A 17,163-nucleotide genomic window follows, 5' to 3' on the forward strand; every position below is an offset into this window, starting at 1 on the left:
AGCAACGGATGCTATTTAAATACAGCCAGGTGCATTGCCCTATGTCCTCTTCTCAGATAACAGTTTGGCAACAAAGTTAATTGCATACAATCTGTACACTAGTGCCAGTAATTATGGGAATGGCTGTCGTTTCCTCCAGGTGCTGCCATGCCTTTACTGTGCATCTTACATAAAAAGATTGTGGAAAGAAGGAAGTCCTTGCCCAGACTCTTCAAGCAGAGTTATAGTGCTTGGCATTGTTACACAAATCATAACAAAAGCTATTTCAAGGCCAGGCAATGGCAAGTCTGTTATTATTTCTTAAACTTCAGTGCAGCTGCTGGTTATTATCCCTTAGCTGTATCATGTCAGTGGGAAAGCAGAGCTTACCAGGCAGATGCTGTGCTTGTCTCAATGCTAGGTCACAAAAAACTTGCCGCTTTAGTTTATATATGAATTCCAATGGGCTCTGTTGTAAATACAGACAATGTATACACTGGGAATTTCTGTGACTTTAAAAGGCAGAACTACTAACAGGGGTCACTGACTTTAAACCGGTTAAGAAATGCAACTTGTAAACTGTAACATTTCATTCTATACATAGTATTTTAGGGAAAAAACTGTTATGGTGTGTACACACTATCGATTTTGGCTTGCGATGCGATCAGATCGCATCGGGATCGCATCGCACGGCGCATGTGATCTGCATACAATTTAGACTATAAAGTGCAGATCTGCACTCTATAGTCTATGCAGCCAAGACTTTGTGGCTGCGATACGGGAGCGCGCATCGGGATCACAAGGGATAAAACCCATGCAATCTGCATGCGATCCCGATGAGATTTTGACTATATAGTCAAAATCTCATGCACATTGTACAAGTGTGTACACAGCATTAGATGTCCGCTATACATGTATCTACTAAAAAGTACAGATATAGCCACGTTAATCGTTGATGCACCAATCACCACATGCAGCATATTTTTAAACTGGCCGCTACAGAATTTTGGGTCACCGAGCGATATTACAACTGATATTGTACATAGAGTATTGGGCCTTCTGAGCGATATTGTTAGTAATATCGACAGTGTGTACACTCAATATCATTAATACAGTGCGCATGTGACTCGATAATAATAATAATAATAATAATTAATGAATGGTGCAAATAGCAGTATTCTTATTCTTACTACTACTATCATTATTCATTTAATTACAAGGTTTTTATAAAATGCTTAAATATTAGGCTGCATTTTAGAGATAATATGTTGCCAGTCCCTGCCCCAATGAATATATTCACATCAATCCACATGGACACACAAACTACAGCAGAGCTCATTTTTGTCATAAGCCAACAGTAGGGCTGGTCTGAGTAGAGAGCAGAGCGCGTACCTGTAAAACCATGTTGCACTGCAATTTGGGCAGATTTTAAATGTGATTTAGATGTGAGATAAGAGTGTCCACCTTCTAAACTGCAGCATGCAAATAAAGCTGTATAGCATTTGTTGGCCTCCATGCAAACACATCGAGTATTTTCTTGAGAATAGGTTTGGCCACCCCTAACATGGCTCCAAACAGAAGAAACAAGTTCTCGATCTGTATAACCCATGTTCTCTACTCCCTCAACTCCTTTCGGAAGAATAGGTAAGTAAGGGGTAGAAGTATAAAGCAGTGATAAGGCAGGAGAAGTGATAGTGTCTGGTACTTTATCACCGGCCAATCAGCTACTGACGGTTGGGTTTAAAAAGGGACAGTTAGGAGCTGATTGGCCGGTGATAAAGTACCAGGAACTTTATCACTTCTCCTCCCTTACCATTGCTCCATACATCTACCCCTAAGTACAGTATGAATGTGCAACACACATTTTCATATCGAGCAAACGTATTGGTAGCTTTGACTTCTCTAGCCTGCTCCCTTGGAAATGGTACTATTGAATTGCCCGCAATCTCCCCGAGAGAAGCCCTGCGGCAGAAATTAACTCATATCTTCTCGCACCTCTGGAGGGTCAACCTGTGGCTCATTGAGTCGGCCTCTATATTTATTATTAAGTATTAACACAATATGAAATCAGGATCTTCTAGTGCAGAAGAACACAATATGGACATTTTCTTTCAACGGCATGCTAGCTTCGTGCCTAAAGTCTGGATCTTTTTTTGTTGAAATGAAATCTATATTTGCATTACTGCCACTAATGTACAGACGAGTACATTAAAAAAAAAAACAAAAAAAAAAAACGGTTCTTGTTCTTTGGTGCACCTGACCTCATTTTGTAACTAAGCGATCTTTCAATACTTTGTCCCTTTAAATCTTCATTTGCCATTTAACATGATGTGTGAATATTTTTTTTTTTTTCTTTATTGTCCTCAGAACGAAATTAACTTTGACGTACTGGGAGGAAATAAGCTGAAGATGAAACTAGCAGATGAAGTTCAGGGATAGACACATATGCCCAGGTGAATGAACTGCAGTGCTTGTAATAGAACGAAAGCGGTCCTTAAAACCTCAGGGTAATTACCAGTTTTCAGATGATTGGCAATCAAGTAATTAAACTGTACTTGCTATGTTTCATCAACATAAAATGTGTTCGTTGTTATGGGAAAAATGATTTTGAGTATTCATTCTACTGGGAGCAAAATAGCACATAATAGAAGTAAAGCAATTAAAATGCATTAGACTGTAACCAGTCATGAGAGTGTGACATCAACTTTGTCACTTTGGTGAACACAGGCCCTGATGGAGAGTTGGTAGCAAAATGGGAGCAAATGACTCAAAAATCAGCAAAGTATTTCATACATAATTCGCATGCCCACAACGATGCCTAGCATACGTCATCATCAGTAACGTGTATGTGCACCTCCCTTGCAGCTACATAAGTGCAACCGAGCACATGCATGTTTCAGCACATCTGCATAATCTACTGTATTCTGCCTATGCCCCCCCCCACCAATCCTACCTCTCCGGTCATAGAGAGTCATAAGTGCACTCACCCATGTACATTAACTTCCTGGGCATCTGCAAAGCAAAAATCAAATACAGCTGGCGGCATGGCACTCGCTCTGCATCAGTATGTAGCTCCTACAGATCCTCTGGCTTCTAGGCAATAGCTGCAATTGGCATCCCAAGCCTACAGTACCTGCATCATATCTATTGGAATCTTGGAGGGAGGGATTGTATTACTGGGTCAACAGTCAATATGGCCAACCTGCATTAGATCGATGTTTTAAAAAAGCCAATATGGTCAAAAGGGCAACATGTAAAAGTGTGACCGGGCTAAAGGTCAGCAGGTACAATCGGTCAATAGGTTCAAATGATCAACATAACAATGGTCGACGCTCATTGTCAAAACAAGTTATTTGTTTTCATTTTTTAAAACGTTTTCATCATTTACCATCTACATGGACTGAGATTGGGAATAGTGGCCCTGCCTCAAGGGTGGCGAGCTAAGCGAGCCATGCAAGGAGACACGGTACACTAATTGGGGTCACATGTGGTTTAAAAACAAAATGACAGAAAACAAAAAACTTGTGTCAACCATTTTCATTTATTGACACACCAGTCTACCTTTTGCTTTGTTGACCTATGCCATATACAGATGTAGCACCGCTCAGTCAGTGCTTTGGCTCTCCAGGCCACCCCCACTGGTGAGTGGACGCTACATCTGACTGGGACGCGCAAGCATCCCACACACACGCGCATCCCAGTTTACTGTCGCGGGGGACGGGAACCCTGCCCGTCTCCGAATCAGGGAGACGGGCAGGGTTAGGGAGGGGGTTGAGCTGGGGAACCACGTTGTGGACCGGCGGCGAGCTCCATTGTAAGAGGGGCGCTCGCGTGTCCCCTTCCAGAGGCTGGCGGCTGGCGAATCTACCACCAGCCCCTGCAAGGAAGAGAGACACTCCATCTGTTTATATAAGATTAGTCTGAAGAACAGAAAATGGCTCTCACCGTACAACGCTGCTATTTTGAGCATTTAGAAAAAACACTTGCATTTGCTAAAACAAACTCACAAGAGTTTCTTGCACAAAGCTCTATTTCTAGCAAGTAGAATCATTTCCTGCTCGTTAGTTACTATCTATCAAAAGGCGCATTGAAGTAAACATATGAAAAACAAAGCCAAGTATTTTTGCTTGTAGAAATAAGACAATGGGGCCATTTATCCATGTGAAAAACAGAATTTCACCCCTGCACCATCAAGACTTTAAAATACAAGCCGGAAATAAATATTTTGAAATGCTTATTGCAAGTTATTTTTGTGCAGGATTTTGTATACATTACGTCAGTCCGATATGATGTTTTGATTATATAGAGGTATAAAAGGGAAAGAAGGGAAGGAAGGGTCAGATTCCCCAAACTTCCAAGGCGAAACATCGAAATGGTATGTTGGAGAGATTTTGAGTTCAGGAGTTATTGCTTGTAATACAAGAAGGCAGTTCTACTACGCCTCTGTAGTATAATGGCCAATTGGACCTGCCAGGCTGCCTACGTAGGATGACAGAGAGTGCTCACCGAGAGCAGCTGCTACATCAGTTATCTGTGATTACAGTCCACCAATCATTTACTGAGCTGCTCATTTACCAGTGACACCCCCATAATCTTACAAGAGGAAGAGAGCTTATATTGCACTGTGATAGTTGGAGACCAACAGCACCTATATGGGTAACAGGAAGGCCACGTGCCACCAGGGACCTGGTGAGCATTTGCATTCTGGCTCCTATGTTATAGAGAGAGTGCGAGAGAGCAATATAGAGTGTGGTAGCAAGCACATGAAAACTATGGGGGTAATTCAGGCCTCCCTACACTCGCTTACACATTCACTCGCATGTGGCCACAGAAGAGAAATCATTTCACGATCACTCACCATCTAATGATTTCTCCTCTCCTCGCAGATAAAAGTAAGGCTGGACTTACTCTTATCCTGCACGGTGATGGCCGAAATGGGGGCAGGCATTAATGCTATGTGACATCATCTGCCCGCCCCAAACAGGCAGGGCCACACCTGCGATTGCAGGTGTCCACCCAGCGTTTTCATGCCCACGTTTTTGTGGACACGCCCATAAAATGCTGGGCGGATGCAGTGACCACCCCCTGTCTATCCATCCTATTGGGAAAGTCCAGGCGAGTGTAAAACTTGCAGAAGGCGTTCGGTCCAGGGGTGTGTGCGAGCGATTATGTGCATGCACACTCCCCCACCATCGGAAAACTTGGCCGAATTCGCTGCTCACCAAGCAGGTCTGAATCGGCCCACAAATTCCATACAACCATCTTCTGAATTTAACCCATGACCTCAGTACTGTGATGCAGAAATGCTAACCATTACCCCAACCATGCTTACCTTTAATACCTCAGTGAGGGTGGGACAGCCCAAGTACAAAGCATACCAATGACTATTAAACAAAGGTAGACTCATAGCACTCAGGACAAACATTCAGTTACAGTATATAAAAATAATCATAAAAATTACATGAAAGGAGCTGATTGGCTGGTACTTTATCTCTCTTCACTTTGTCGCTCTCCAAGGCATTGGACAAAGAACCCATAGTGCATTAAACATTTTAAAATATCAATTGAATAATAAACCCAATATACATGGGCTACCAAAATAAATAAGGGTGTGGTATAGAGTTCCGACAGTCGGGATCCCGACAGTCATTAGCCCGACGTCGGGATCCTGACTGGCCGGACTCAGACAGCATGGCGAGCACAACAAAGCACTCGCTGCACTCGCCACGCTGCGGGCACGGTGGCTCACTGCACTCTCCACCTACTCGTGTGCCCCCACGAGGGAGAATAGCCGGTGGCCGGCGGGAACCCCTCTGTCGGTGTTTTAACAGTCGGGATCCCGACGTTGGGACCCCGTCCGGCACCCAATAAATAAATAGGTTTATAATGTCATGGTCCTTCTTGATATTCTTATTAACTGAATTTGGTACAGTACATATTTCTGGAGGTATATCTCAACTTATTTTCTGACAATTAACTGTATATAAATTTCTCTTTTTTCCTCCTGTGCTTTTTACTTGAATTTATTGTATTGTGTGTCTGTTTTATTGTAATTTCCCTGTATTAATCTACAGTACATTGTGCAGTTATATAAATGATGAATTCTAATAATTACAGTGAGATGTGCAGTGGTTCCAATGAGGTGAGAGATATGCTATGGCAGTTGTAACCTACACAAAGCAATGCAGCCTATATCATATATGTATATAATATTCAAGGAATACACATTGGAAAGGATTCTTAGAAAATGAACAGTACTATTGTTTTAAACATAACTTTTATTGGTACTTGTTTAGTTTCAAGGCGGCAGATATATCACATGCGAGGGGACGCCGATTACTTTACATGTATTCTGTGGCGAGCGCACCGGGCCGTGGAATATATGTAAAGTAATCCGTTTGGCGAGCGCACCGGGCCGTGGAATATATGTAAAGTAATCCGCGTCCCCGCGCGGGGCTCGCTACACTCGCCACGCTTCGGGCTCGCCACACTATATAAAATCAACTCCATGAAATCGCATTCGATCGCATTGCATGCAATTGCATGCATTGCATGCAATAAAACATCACCTGCTGTGAAACTAAACAAGTACCTTTTTATTATATCGGGATGCGGTCATCTATTAGAATGAACTTAGGTCTACAGTCATTAGGTCGACCCCACTAGGTCGACTGGCAGGAAGGTCGACCTGACTTTAGGTCGACATGGGCCAAGGTCGACATGACTTAAGGTCGAATTTGCATAAAGGTCGACATGAGGAAGGTCGACTGGTCATAAGGTCGACATGGGTTTTTCACTGTTTTTTGAGCCGACATGTGCCGACAGGCGGTATTTCATGCCCTACCATCCACATTGGGGCGTGGTGGGAGAATAAAATAGTGTGCCGATGCGCAGCGAGGCACCGTGCCCGAAGCATCACGAGCGAAGCGAGCGATGCGAGGGTCCGATTCTCATTGCCAACTGTGTCCATGTCGACTGTGTCGACATTCGGATCAAAAAACAGTGAAAAACCCATGTCGACCTTATGACCAGTCGACCTTCCTCATGTCGACCTTTATGCAAATTCGACCTTAAGTCATGTCGACCTTGGCCCATGTCGACTTTAAGTCAGGTCGACCTTCCTGCCAGTGGGGTCGACCTAATGACTGTAGACCTAAATGCAGTCTGACGAATGATCCCAACCCATTATATCAGAGATACCGGGTATTCTTTAACTGTACTAACAAAGAAAGTGAATGGTGTTTCAGCGTGATTTGAAGGCATGAACAGTGAAAGGTCAGGGACCCTTAGGAGTGATAAAATATCCTTTTAGATAGAAAAAATCCTATATGCTATAACAAAGGCCATGGAAGCATAGGCTGGTAGACCTATAGAGACTTTAGTAGGTAATGTATAATTGACTGCTCTCCCAGATTAGGCAAGGAGCTGCTGAAACCCCCCTCCGTGAAGGGTAGGCAAGTATACTGAAGCTGGTTGCAAACTTCAGCTCCACCCCCTCTTTCCCGCAGCCGTCCATGAAAGTGGACAGTCCGGGGAGGCCGATAATATAATTTGCAGTTCAGTAATCTGGCACTAAATAGCGGAGGCGTGACAATGGTATAAAGCAAGAACAAGCATCTACACTCCCTTGAGAAGACTTCTGTTTCGTTGGCCCCGGCTGCTATTCCCTCATGGGGCACTCGGAAAGTCTGTATAGTATGATAAAATCTTATGCTTTGTTGCTAGAAATTAGAATAGAATATATAAGCAAGTTTTGCAAATTCTGCTGCTCACCCACAATTTACGTATTATATATTGGATATAATAATCCAACTGTATACAATATTACCGGCCTGAAGTTCAGCATAAACTATATATTAGTTAAAGTGGTTCAGAAAGGCACATTATATACTGAAGAATTGGATTTATTCTATACTAGCGACCTGCCCTGGCTTCGCACGGGAAGCACTTATTATCTATAGCCAGATGACTTCAGATTTTTGTAGATGGTTGTTAGATTTGGGAATACCTTGTTGACAACGGCTTGAATATTCAGTTGCATTTGACAGAAGTTCGGCGGGAACAAAATCTCATTCAGTGCGCTATCAATTAATTGCCAACCCCCCCCCCCCCCCCCCCCCCCAAAAAAAAAATTCTGTTGATCCGATCGCTACCAAACTTCACAGGATCACCATCACCCGCTGGGCTAATCCGAAGATTGCCTGACAATTTCAGCAAAATCGGTCACGCCATTTTGGAGTCCATAGGGAACATACACACATCCATTTTTATATATAGATAATGGGCACGACAAACTAGACACTGGGAAAAGATAAGCTTATCTACTCTCCCTAAAGGTATGGGATACTCAAGATTATTCATGTAGTCCCCTGTACCCCTAGAAGGATGGGTGAATCTCCGGCAATTCTGCCTACTTCCTAGGTAGTGAGCAGGATAGGGAAATAACATTGGAAGTCATGAATCCATAAATTGGAGGAGAGGGAGGATTATATTAATCATCCAGTTTAGCCCTATACCTCCCCAATACACCCACGATTTGTAGCATTTTGCTGCCACGTGGACAGGCCCTAATGATGCCGTAAGTCTGGCCACGCCCTAAATAGCGGTCAGCTGCATGGTATAAAATAACATCTAGTAAGGGTTAAACTCTTTTGATTATCTCAAATTATTCAGTTGGTGGATGATTTATTGAGAAGGAAAGCTCCAATCAAACATATGTCATTTGGCTTCAACATGCTGCATGACAGATGCTCGGGGAAAATGTAAAACAATATTATAAAGAGTTCTTTTTTATATTCTTTCTTGGAATTCAGTAAATGAAATGTCAGTCTTTTCTGACATTCTTGATAAATGTCTGTAACCAGATTACATTTCAATAATTAAATATGCATTGCCACAGTGTGTGTATAAACTGTATTTACCATATCACAAGCTTTACTAATATTGAAATCTTCATGTATGTATGTACAGATGTAACGGGTCTCATCTTTGCAGGGGATGGCAATGGCGTCGCCATCGCCATCCCCTGCCCCGCCGCCATCTGTATGCCGGAAGGGGACGCGCGCGCACGAGGTGCGTGCGCGTCCCCTTCCGACGGTGCTGCCCTCGGTCGCCCGGTGCCCACACCGGTCAACCGCACCCCCCGCAGCCTACTCAGGTCCCCCCCTGCCCCCTCGAGCGGGAGGCGGACAGTAATGCGTCTGCCTCGCCGCCTGGATACTGAGACGCGCGTGCGTGGGGGACGCACGCGCGTCTCAGTCAGATAGCGGCGCTGTGTTGCTGGCGATCCGCCAGCAGCATGCTGCTGGCGGATCGCCAGCAAAGACAAGACCCGATACATCTGTATGTATGTATGTATGTATGTATGTATGTGTGTGTACTCAGAACAGTGTACCAGAATAAAGAGGTGCAGACATTACTGACTGCTATCTATGTAATATACCTAATACCCCTTTCAGATCGCACCTAATAACAGGGTTCATGCCGGTTTGTTGTCGGTTCAACCGGGTAATAGTTGCGTTCTGAAAGGGCTTACCGGGTCCAGAAAACTGGCAGCAACCCGGCATTACGAACAGGTTTCAAGGCGGCAGAGTTCTTACCGGTTTGTTGCCAGGTTGCTGTTCAGTGTGAACGGGTTAATTGGGTCAAGTGGCTTGGTTCATGTTCACACTGATGGAGGAGGCAGTACTTGGAGCAGTGCCAGCTCCAAGCCCTGCCTCCTCCCCCGCCCCCAATGATGCTCCATCGCTCCGCCCCAGCATGATGTCAGAAAACCGTCAATATTGCTGGGTCGCTGAAGGCACTAGAGAGAGCAAAATACAGGGTCGCTTAGGGACTGGACCGCTTCAAGTCGCGGTGCAACCCTGCATTTTGCGATCTGAAAGCGATATAAGTGTGAATAATGATGATCCACAGGTTCACTAAGAGAAAAGCCACTGGTACAGCATCATGAAAAGATGATAAGAATACCCAATTTGAGCAAACATCTAGGGTGACATTCTATGGATTGAGATAAATGCGCATGTTTTTATATCGCACCACATCGCACTTTTGAAAATCGCAAGATTTGCCCGTTTTTCGCATATTTAATGAGATGCGAAAAACGGGCCAAATAGTGCGAATAGGTGCGATTTGGTGCGATTTCTTTAGTCCTGAAAATGTGTGATTTTCAGGTCTGAAAATCGCACGTTTGCAGGAAATCGCAATTTAAAATAAAAAAAAACCAGCGCGGGGTCCCCCGTCAGAGCATAACCAGCCCCGGGCTCATTGAGCCGGTGCTGGTGACATAAAATCAGGGTCCCCGACAAATAGGGGTCCCCTTGATTTAATGAAACCAGCACCAGGCTCAAGGTCCGGCGCTGGTTCCCGAAATACGGGGGACAAAATGACTAGGGGCCCCCCGCATTTTAAGAACCAGCACCAGACCCAACCAGCCAGCAGGGTAATGCCACAGCCGGGGGACACTTATTATATAAGGTCCCGCGGCCAAAGCATTATCCCCCTGGCTGGTCAGCATGGGCAGGGGTCCTGGGGAAGTGGGGACCCCCCAATGAAGGGGTCCCCCCCCTCCAGGACTTACCAGCCCATGCTGAAAGTCCGGGGCTGTCCCCGATGCCCCTGGGCGGTGGGCATCGGGCTGATGCAAAGTGTAAAAAATAGAATAAAAACTGTTTGCTACTGTAGAACTATGAGTCCCAGCAAGCCTACCCCGCATGCTGGGACTTGGAGAACCACAAGTCCCAGCATGCGGGGCATTTAAGGGCCCGCTGGCACTTGTAGTTCTACAGTACAAAAAATAGTTAAATAAAACACACTGACACCCTGAAAAATAAAAGTTTAATACACACATAACACACACACTGATACTTACCTACCTTGAGCCCGTAGGTTGGTCCCTGGATCCTGGGTCCGGGGCTCCTGGACAGAAGAGTCCGGTTCCGGGGCCTTGGTCCTGGTTCCGGGGCTGGTCCGGGGTCCTGGGCTCCAGGGCTGATGTCTCCGGGGTCCAGGATCCGAAGTAGTCCAAAAGGGGTTCCTAAGGAAGGAAATCCTACTCACCTGGTCCCCGGCGACGACCTCAGCATCTTCTCCGGCAGACGCGCTGCTCCCGGCTGGTACCCACTAACGGACTGGAGAGGCGCAGAGATGTTCATCTTCCGCGCCTTTCCTCCGGATGTTTCTATTGGCCGCCTAGCGGCCAATCAGGAGCCGACTCTTCCCCAGGACCCCTGCCCATGCTGACCAGCCAGGGGGATAATGCTTTGGCCGCGGGACCTTATATAATAAGTGTCCCCCGGCTGTGGCATTACCCTGCTGGCTGGTTGGGTCTGGTGCTGGTTCTTAAGATACGGGGGACCCCTAGTCATTTTGTCCCCCGTATTTCGGGAACCAGCGCCGGACCTTGAGCCTGGTGCTGGTTTCATTAAATCAAGGGGACCCTGATTTTATGTCACCAGCACCGGCTCAATGAGGCCGGGGCTGGTTATGCTCTGGCGGGGGACCCCGCGCTGTTTTTTTTTTTATTTTAACTGTTTAAATTTTTTTTTACACCAGAACCCTGCACAGATCATTGCGATCTGTGCAGGGTTCTGGCTAATTCGCCTATCAGAACCTGGTCTGATTTTTGGGCGAATTATAGACACAGTTTATACAAATCGCAAACCATTAAATATGCGATTTGTATACTTTTTAATGTGAAAACATCTGGATGCGATGTGCTGCGAAAAGCAGCCATCGCATTTCCAGTGTGTCCAACTTGTTGGCCAAAATCGCACTTTTTTCACATTTTCGCAGCTCATTAAATATGCAAAAATGGAAAAAACAATGCGATTTCGGCCGTTTTTGCGAAAAGAATCGCCAAAGTCAGATTATCTCATCCCATAGAATGTCACCCCTAGCATCATTTGTGCATATACTTTGGACAACCATTAGCAAAAATTAAAATCTGTCGCAAAATAGCCAGGAAACAGATAACATAAAAGTGCCATGTTCCTCCTTAAATTTGGAGACAGATTATATGGTACTTGGAGATGCAAGAGATGTGATCATAAATTCTTGGTGATCCCAAGGGTATTCTCTCTGTCTCTTATTGCCTAACTGTTTTGCATATTTTCTGGCCCCCTTATCATGCAATACCCCCCCCCCCCAATTCCTGTGCCAGTGTCCGTGTAGCAGAACCCCCTATAAGCATTCCCAGTTTCAGTTGATATCCAGAAAGATGGCGCAGTGCCAGTAATTGTTATTTGTTTACTTACCATACAAGGGCTGCAAAGATTATTTAATGGGTGCTTGGTACCCTGCACCTATTACAGATATGCAACTACGCATAAGTCCTGATTTGTGTTTGAAGTAAAGCACAACAAGCAAGTAACTTTATGCCTGGAACAAACCATGTTGCTGTGTAAGGGGAGCAATTACATTTATATTTTTCTGTGCATGGTAAATATTGTCTGCTTTTGCATGTAGCCTGCAAATGTTAGACAGCTTTATTTTTACAATGCAATTTAGATTCAGTTTAAACACACCCCACCCAAATCTAACTCTCTCTGCACATTGCATAAGCCCCACCTGCATACAACATGGTTCTACCAATTGCTTGCTTACAACCCTTATATAGGACCTTAGCACAGGACTAGAGAACAACATTTAAATAAAATTCAAGAAAAAAGAAAGTTGAGTTGATGAGCTGTAGGTAGAACTTACCATCATGGTTGGGATTTCCTAAGGTCCATGGTTCATCAGAATCAAAATGTGTATCTCCTCCTATTCCAGGTCCTGGAAAATAGGCATGTGCCAAAAAACCACCCTCACCATCAAATGGTGAGCTGTCTCCGTGGAAACCAGATGCAAAGATAATGGTAATGTCCACTTCCCGTTTGCCATTTTCTAATTCATTGTAGGGGACTTCTTCGAATGTCAATGGCGTTACATTCTGCCAAACATCAAAGGCACGGCGAATGGCTTTACGTGTTTCAGTGTCTCCTACTTTTGGAGTGACGTTCTTTACACTACAAAACAAAAAATATCACCATTTCACTATATCACATTTATAAAGTGAACTTGCGAGAAAAGACCTGTATGGCAGTTTTGAATTTGGGTGTAAAACCTGGCAGATATTTCTAATTGTACGCAATCACATTATATAGATTATGCCACCCATACGCAGTCCGATGTACGGTTGCGATGCACATGCCATCGCACAGCACATTAAGTATGTGCTGCCCGTAACTTTTTGAACTAGATTGCATCACATCTAGTTCAAAAAGGCATGGTGCTTTAGCCCATCAAATGCTTTTTGAACTAGATGCAATGCAATCTAGTTTAAACCGCACGGTGTGCATCGTACCGTGTATGGGCGGCTTTAGGGAAATGTAGCAAACCTTCCCAAGAATACAAGCAGAGTTGTTGCCCACAGAAACCATTTACATTCTATCTCTCTCAAGTACATCCTATAAATGGAAAAGATGACTAAAGCAATCAATCTACTTTGTATCATTTATCTGACACATCCTATGAAATCAGTTAGACCAATGGTCGGCACACCCCTTTGACAGTGAACCCATACCCTCCAACATGGCCCATTCCATTAGATACAAAATGCTCTGTTTCTGGACTTCCTTACAAGTGGCCGTTGCAGAGGGGGGGGGGGGGGGGGGGGGGTTCAGCACAGTCCAATGTTCAAAAAGGGGAGCCACACCTAATGCCACTCCAAACATCACTTTCCTGTTTGATGTGACCACCCTCTTGAATTTTGGACTGTGCTGGAGTCCAACCCCTGTAGCTGCCACTGGCAGGGAAGTCCAGGAACAGCATTCTGTACATAATGGAATGGGTTATGTTGGAGGGCATGAGAACCCCCTATCAGTGCAGGAGGGGGTCTGCCGCTGCCAAGATGTCAACCTCCCCTCCGCTTGGGCAGTATTTTTAGTTATGCTAACTAGTTATGCAGAGGTTACAAAATATGCACTGATGTAGAGTTGTGACTGTGCACATGTTTTGGCATAAAACTATTTTCTTTACTTCAGCCTTTGTGATAATGTATAATCCTGCATATTCTGCATTTAAACCTCCTCATAAGGCAAAACACACAATGGAGAGGGCAAGAGGCATACAAGTATATCATATTTACCAACTTTGAAGTCTCCACTCCAGGAAAAGCCCAGGTTGGGGAAACAGCACATCCGAACTGTCTTGTCACTAGGCCCCACTCCCAACACAGGGAGTGGGGCCTAGTGGAGGGGTAAATCACAGCCATTTACCCTCAACCCCTTCTTCCCAGGGCCCCACAATTGCTGGTGATTATCACACCATCCTGCCCGCTTCATTGAAAAGTAGACAGGATGTGGAAGAGCCACCTCCTCTTCTGAGGCTGCAAAAAATTACCCCAAAAATCTTGAGTCTCTCGCAGCTTTCAGGAGACAAGACAAGTAGTTTGAATGTGTCCCATGTAGACCACAAAAAATATACATAGGCACCTGCCAGGAAGCTTATTACTTGCAAGCGGTGGACTCCTGGTGCAATACAGTATATGCACTCATGACGATGACAATCATAATGGTTGGCTTCGGATTGGCTGAGTAAATCTTGACCCCTCCCACAGATGGTGGTTCAGGTTGGTTTGCAAATGCAAACTCCTTATTTATTGGACAAAACCATGTGCCCTGTACACACACATCGATTTGCTTTTGATTCGATGTTAGATTCGATTTTCTATTAGATCTGGCATTAGATCTTTCCATTCTGGCATTAGATTTGTACTTTTGCATTATATATCGAATTCGAAATCGAATTTGATATACATTCATGGTACATTGTACACATTCAATTTACTAGATCAAATTCGATATTTCCTTGGCTGCACAGTAGATTATTCTGTTTGATTTTGTGAAAACGGGAGCGCGCATCAAATCGAAAGTGACACAAAAACCATTCGATTTAAATTAGGATTCGATTCAATTTTGCTTCTATAAGCAAAATTGAACCGAAAATCGGGAAAAATCAATGCATGTGTACAGGGCTTAAGCACTGCCTCCTCCCCCACGCCTATGACGTCAGCAAATTGGCAATATTGCCGGTTCGCTGTTCGCAGTGGGAACAGACTGCACATGCAGGGTTGCACCGGGACTGAACCAGTTAAAGTCCCTGGCCGACCATGCATTTGCGATCTGAATGCAGTACAAAACAGACAATATTTACTCTGCACAGAAACAAAAAGAACTCACCCAAATGTTACTCTCTCTGCACATGTTACATCAGTCCCACCTGCAGTGCACATGGTTTTTCAAACCAACCTGAATCATCCCCATAGTCCAGAATAATGGACAAATGGGATTCATTAAGCATTGACTATATCCACCATATGTGGATCCCTATTAATGAAAAATTTTTTATTTCCCATTGGATATAAACCTCTTGTTCTCCTCCCTACACCTACCATACCAAACTTAAACAATAGAGCTGAAAAATGATTTCACTTTTCCAGTGGTTCTCTAACTCGGTCCTCAGGAATCCACACAGTTCACGTTTTCCCGGTCACCTGACAGGTGCACTCATTACTGACTGACACATTTTAAAAGATCCACAGGTGGAGCTAATAATGATTATGTGAGTAGACCTGCAAACCATGCACTGTGTGGGGTCCTGAGGACCGACTTTGAGAACCTGTGCACTATTCGAACACAAAGGTTAAATAATAGCCTAATAATAAAAATCATCACACAGACACACAGACACACACAGACACACACTTGCAAGATCAATTTGTCTACTATTGTAAAGTGCAACGGAATCTGCTGCGCTATATAAGAAACTGTAAATATTAAATCTCATCAGGCTACCAGATTCAATGGATAACTGCCTAACTGTGGTTGGCTCAACTCATTGATCTTAGCATATCTAATATCCTTTGTGTGTCGACCCCAATGAGGGTAATGAGGATCTATCCCCAGCATAATGTTCTGCCTGAACCTTTCGAACACTATTTATTCTGTCAATGTATTGTGGAAGATATTCTGAAGACCAAACATAGACCAGACGGAGTATTTTTCCACTCAGGAACAAAGATAACAATTTAATTACAGCATTCCTAGGTACAGTATTACAGTATTGGAAACTGTGTCCATCTGAGTTTCTAATCTAAAATCGAAGTCAGACAGGGGAGAGTTAGACTGGGAATAGAGACTGAAACAACATGATGAATGCCAGATGAACATTTTAGTAGAAGAATTAAATCTTACTACAGTATCCCATCTAGAATTACTGATATAGTATCCAGAACAACGATGCGTGAAGTACCTCTATATTGTAAACAGCGCTACATTATGAAAAATGACAAATTTAGGTACTTGTTTCCTAGCACGGCGCCACCGATGTCCATCTTACGGCATCGCATCGCATGCCATATAGCCGCATAAGATGCATGCGATGCGGTTTTTAATTGTACAAGCACCCGGATGGGTGCTTACAATGTAAAATGCACCCCCACGCTACCCCCACTATCAACACAAGGGCGAAGCGCAAACCCGAAGCGTGGCGAGCGCAGCGAGCCTGTGATGGGCGGCGGTACGCGTCCTCCGACCTTTTCATACCCCCACTATCCACTTCGGCGTGGAGTTGATTTAGATAATGTGGCGAGCGCAGCGAGCCACCGAGCCCGAAACATGGTGAGCGGACGCGTATTACTTCACATGTATTCCGTGTCCCCTCGCGGTGCTCGACACGATTCGGGCTCGGTGGCTCGCCACACTATCTAAAATCAGCTCCACGCCGACGTGGATAGGGGGGATATGAAAAGGTCGGAGGACGCGTACCACTTCCCCTCGCGGGCTCACTGCGCTCGCCACGCTTCAGTTTGGCGTTGATCCTGGGGGTGGCTTTGACTATGGGGGGCCATTTAACCCCTTCCTGACAGAGCCTGTTTTTGCCTTCCTGACAGAGCCCTTTTTTTCAATTCTGACATGTCTCACTTAAGTGGGGATAACTTTTTTTTGCTTTTACTTATCCCAGTGATTTTGAGATTGTTTTTTCGTGACACATTGTACTTCAAGTTAGTGGTAAATTTTCGTCGATACAGTCTGTGTTTTTTTGTGAAAAATACCAAAATATCGTGAAAAAATGGAAAATTTAGCGATTTGCAAAATGTTAAATTTTCTGCTTGTGAGACAAATAATCTTACCACTCAAAATA

At 44.4% G+C, this 17,163-nt stretch overlaps 1 protein-coding gene across 2 annotated transcripts in view; it reads right to left on the bottom strand.

Annotated features, from left to right (window-relative positions):
• The window catches only part of MMP16 (matrix metallopeptidase 16), a 184,070-nt gene that overhangs the window by 51,271 nt on the left and 115,636 nt on the right, over positions 1 to 17,163 (bottom strand). For both annotated transcript variants that reach the window (XM_083187385.1, XM_083187384.1), the window contains one exon: positions 12,682 to 12,986. In XM_083187385.1, the coding sequence (XP_083043511.1) occupies positions 12,682 to 12,986 (305 nt within the window). The remainder of the gene's footprint in view (positions 1 to 12,681; positions 12,987 to 17,163) is intronic.

Source organism: Crinia signifera, chromosome 5 (assembly GCF_055691185.1).
Source record: "Crinia signifera chromosome 5, ASM5569118v1, whole genome shotgun sequence".
Lineage (NCBI taxonomy): Eukaryota > Metazoa > Chordata > Amphibia > Anura > Myobatrachidae > Crinia > Crinia signifera.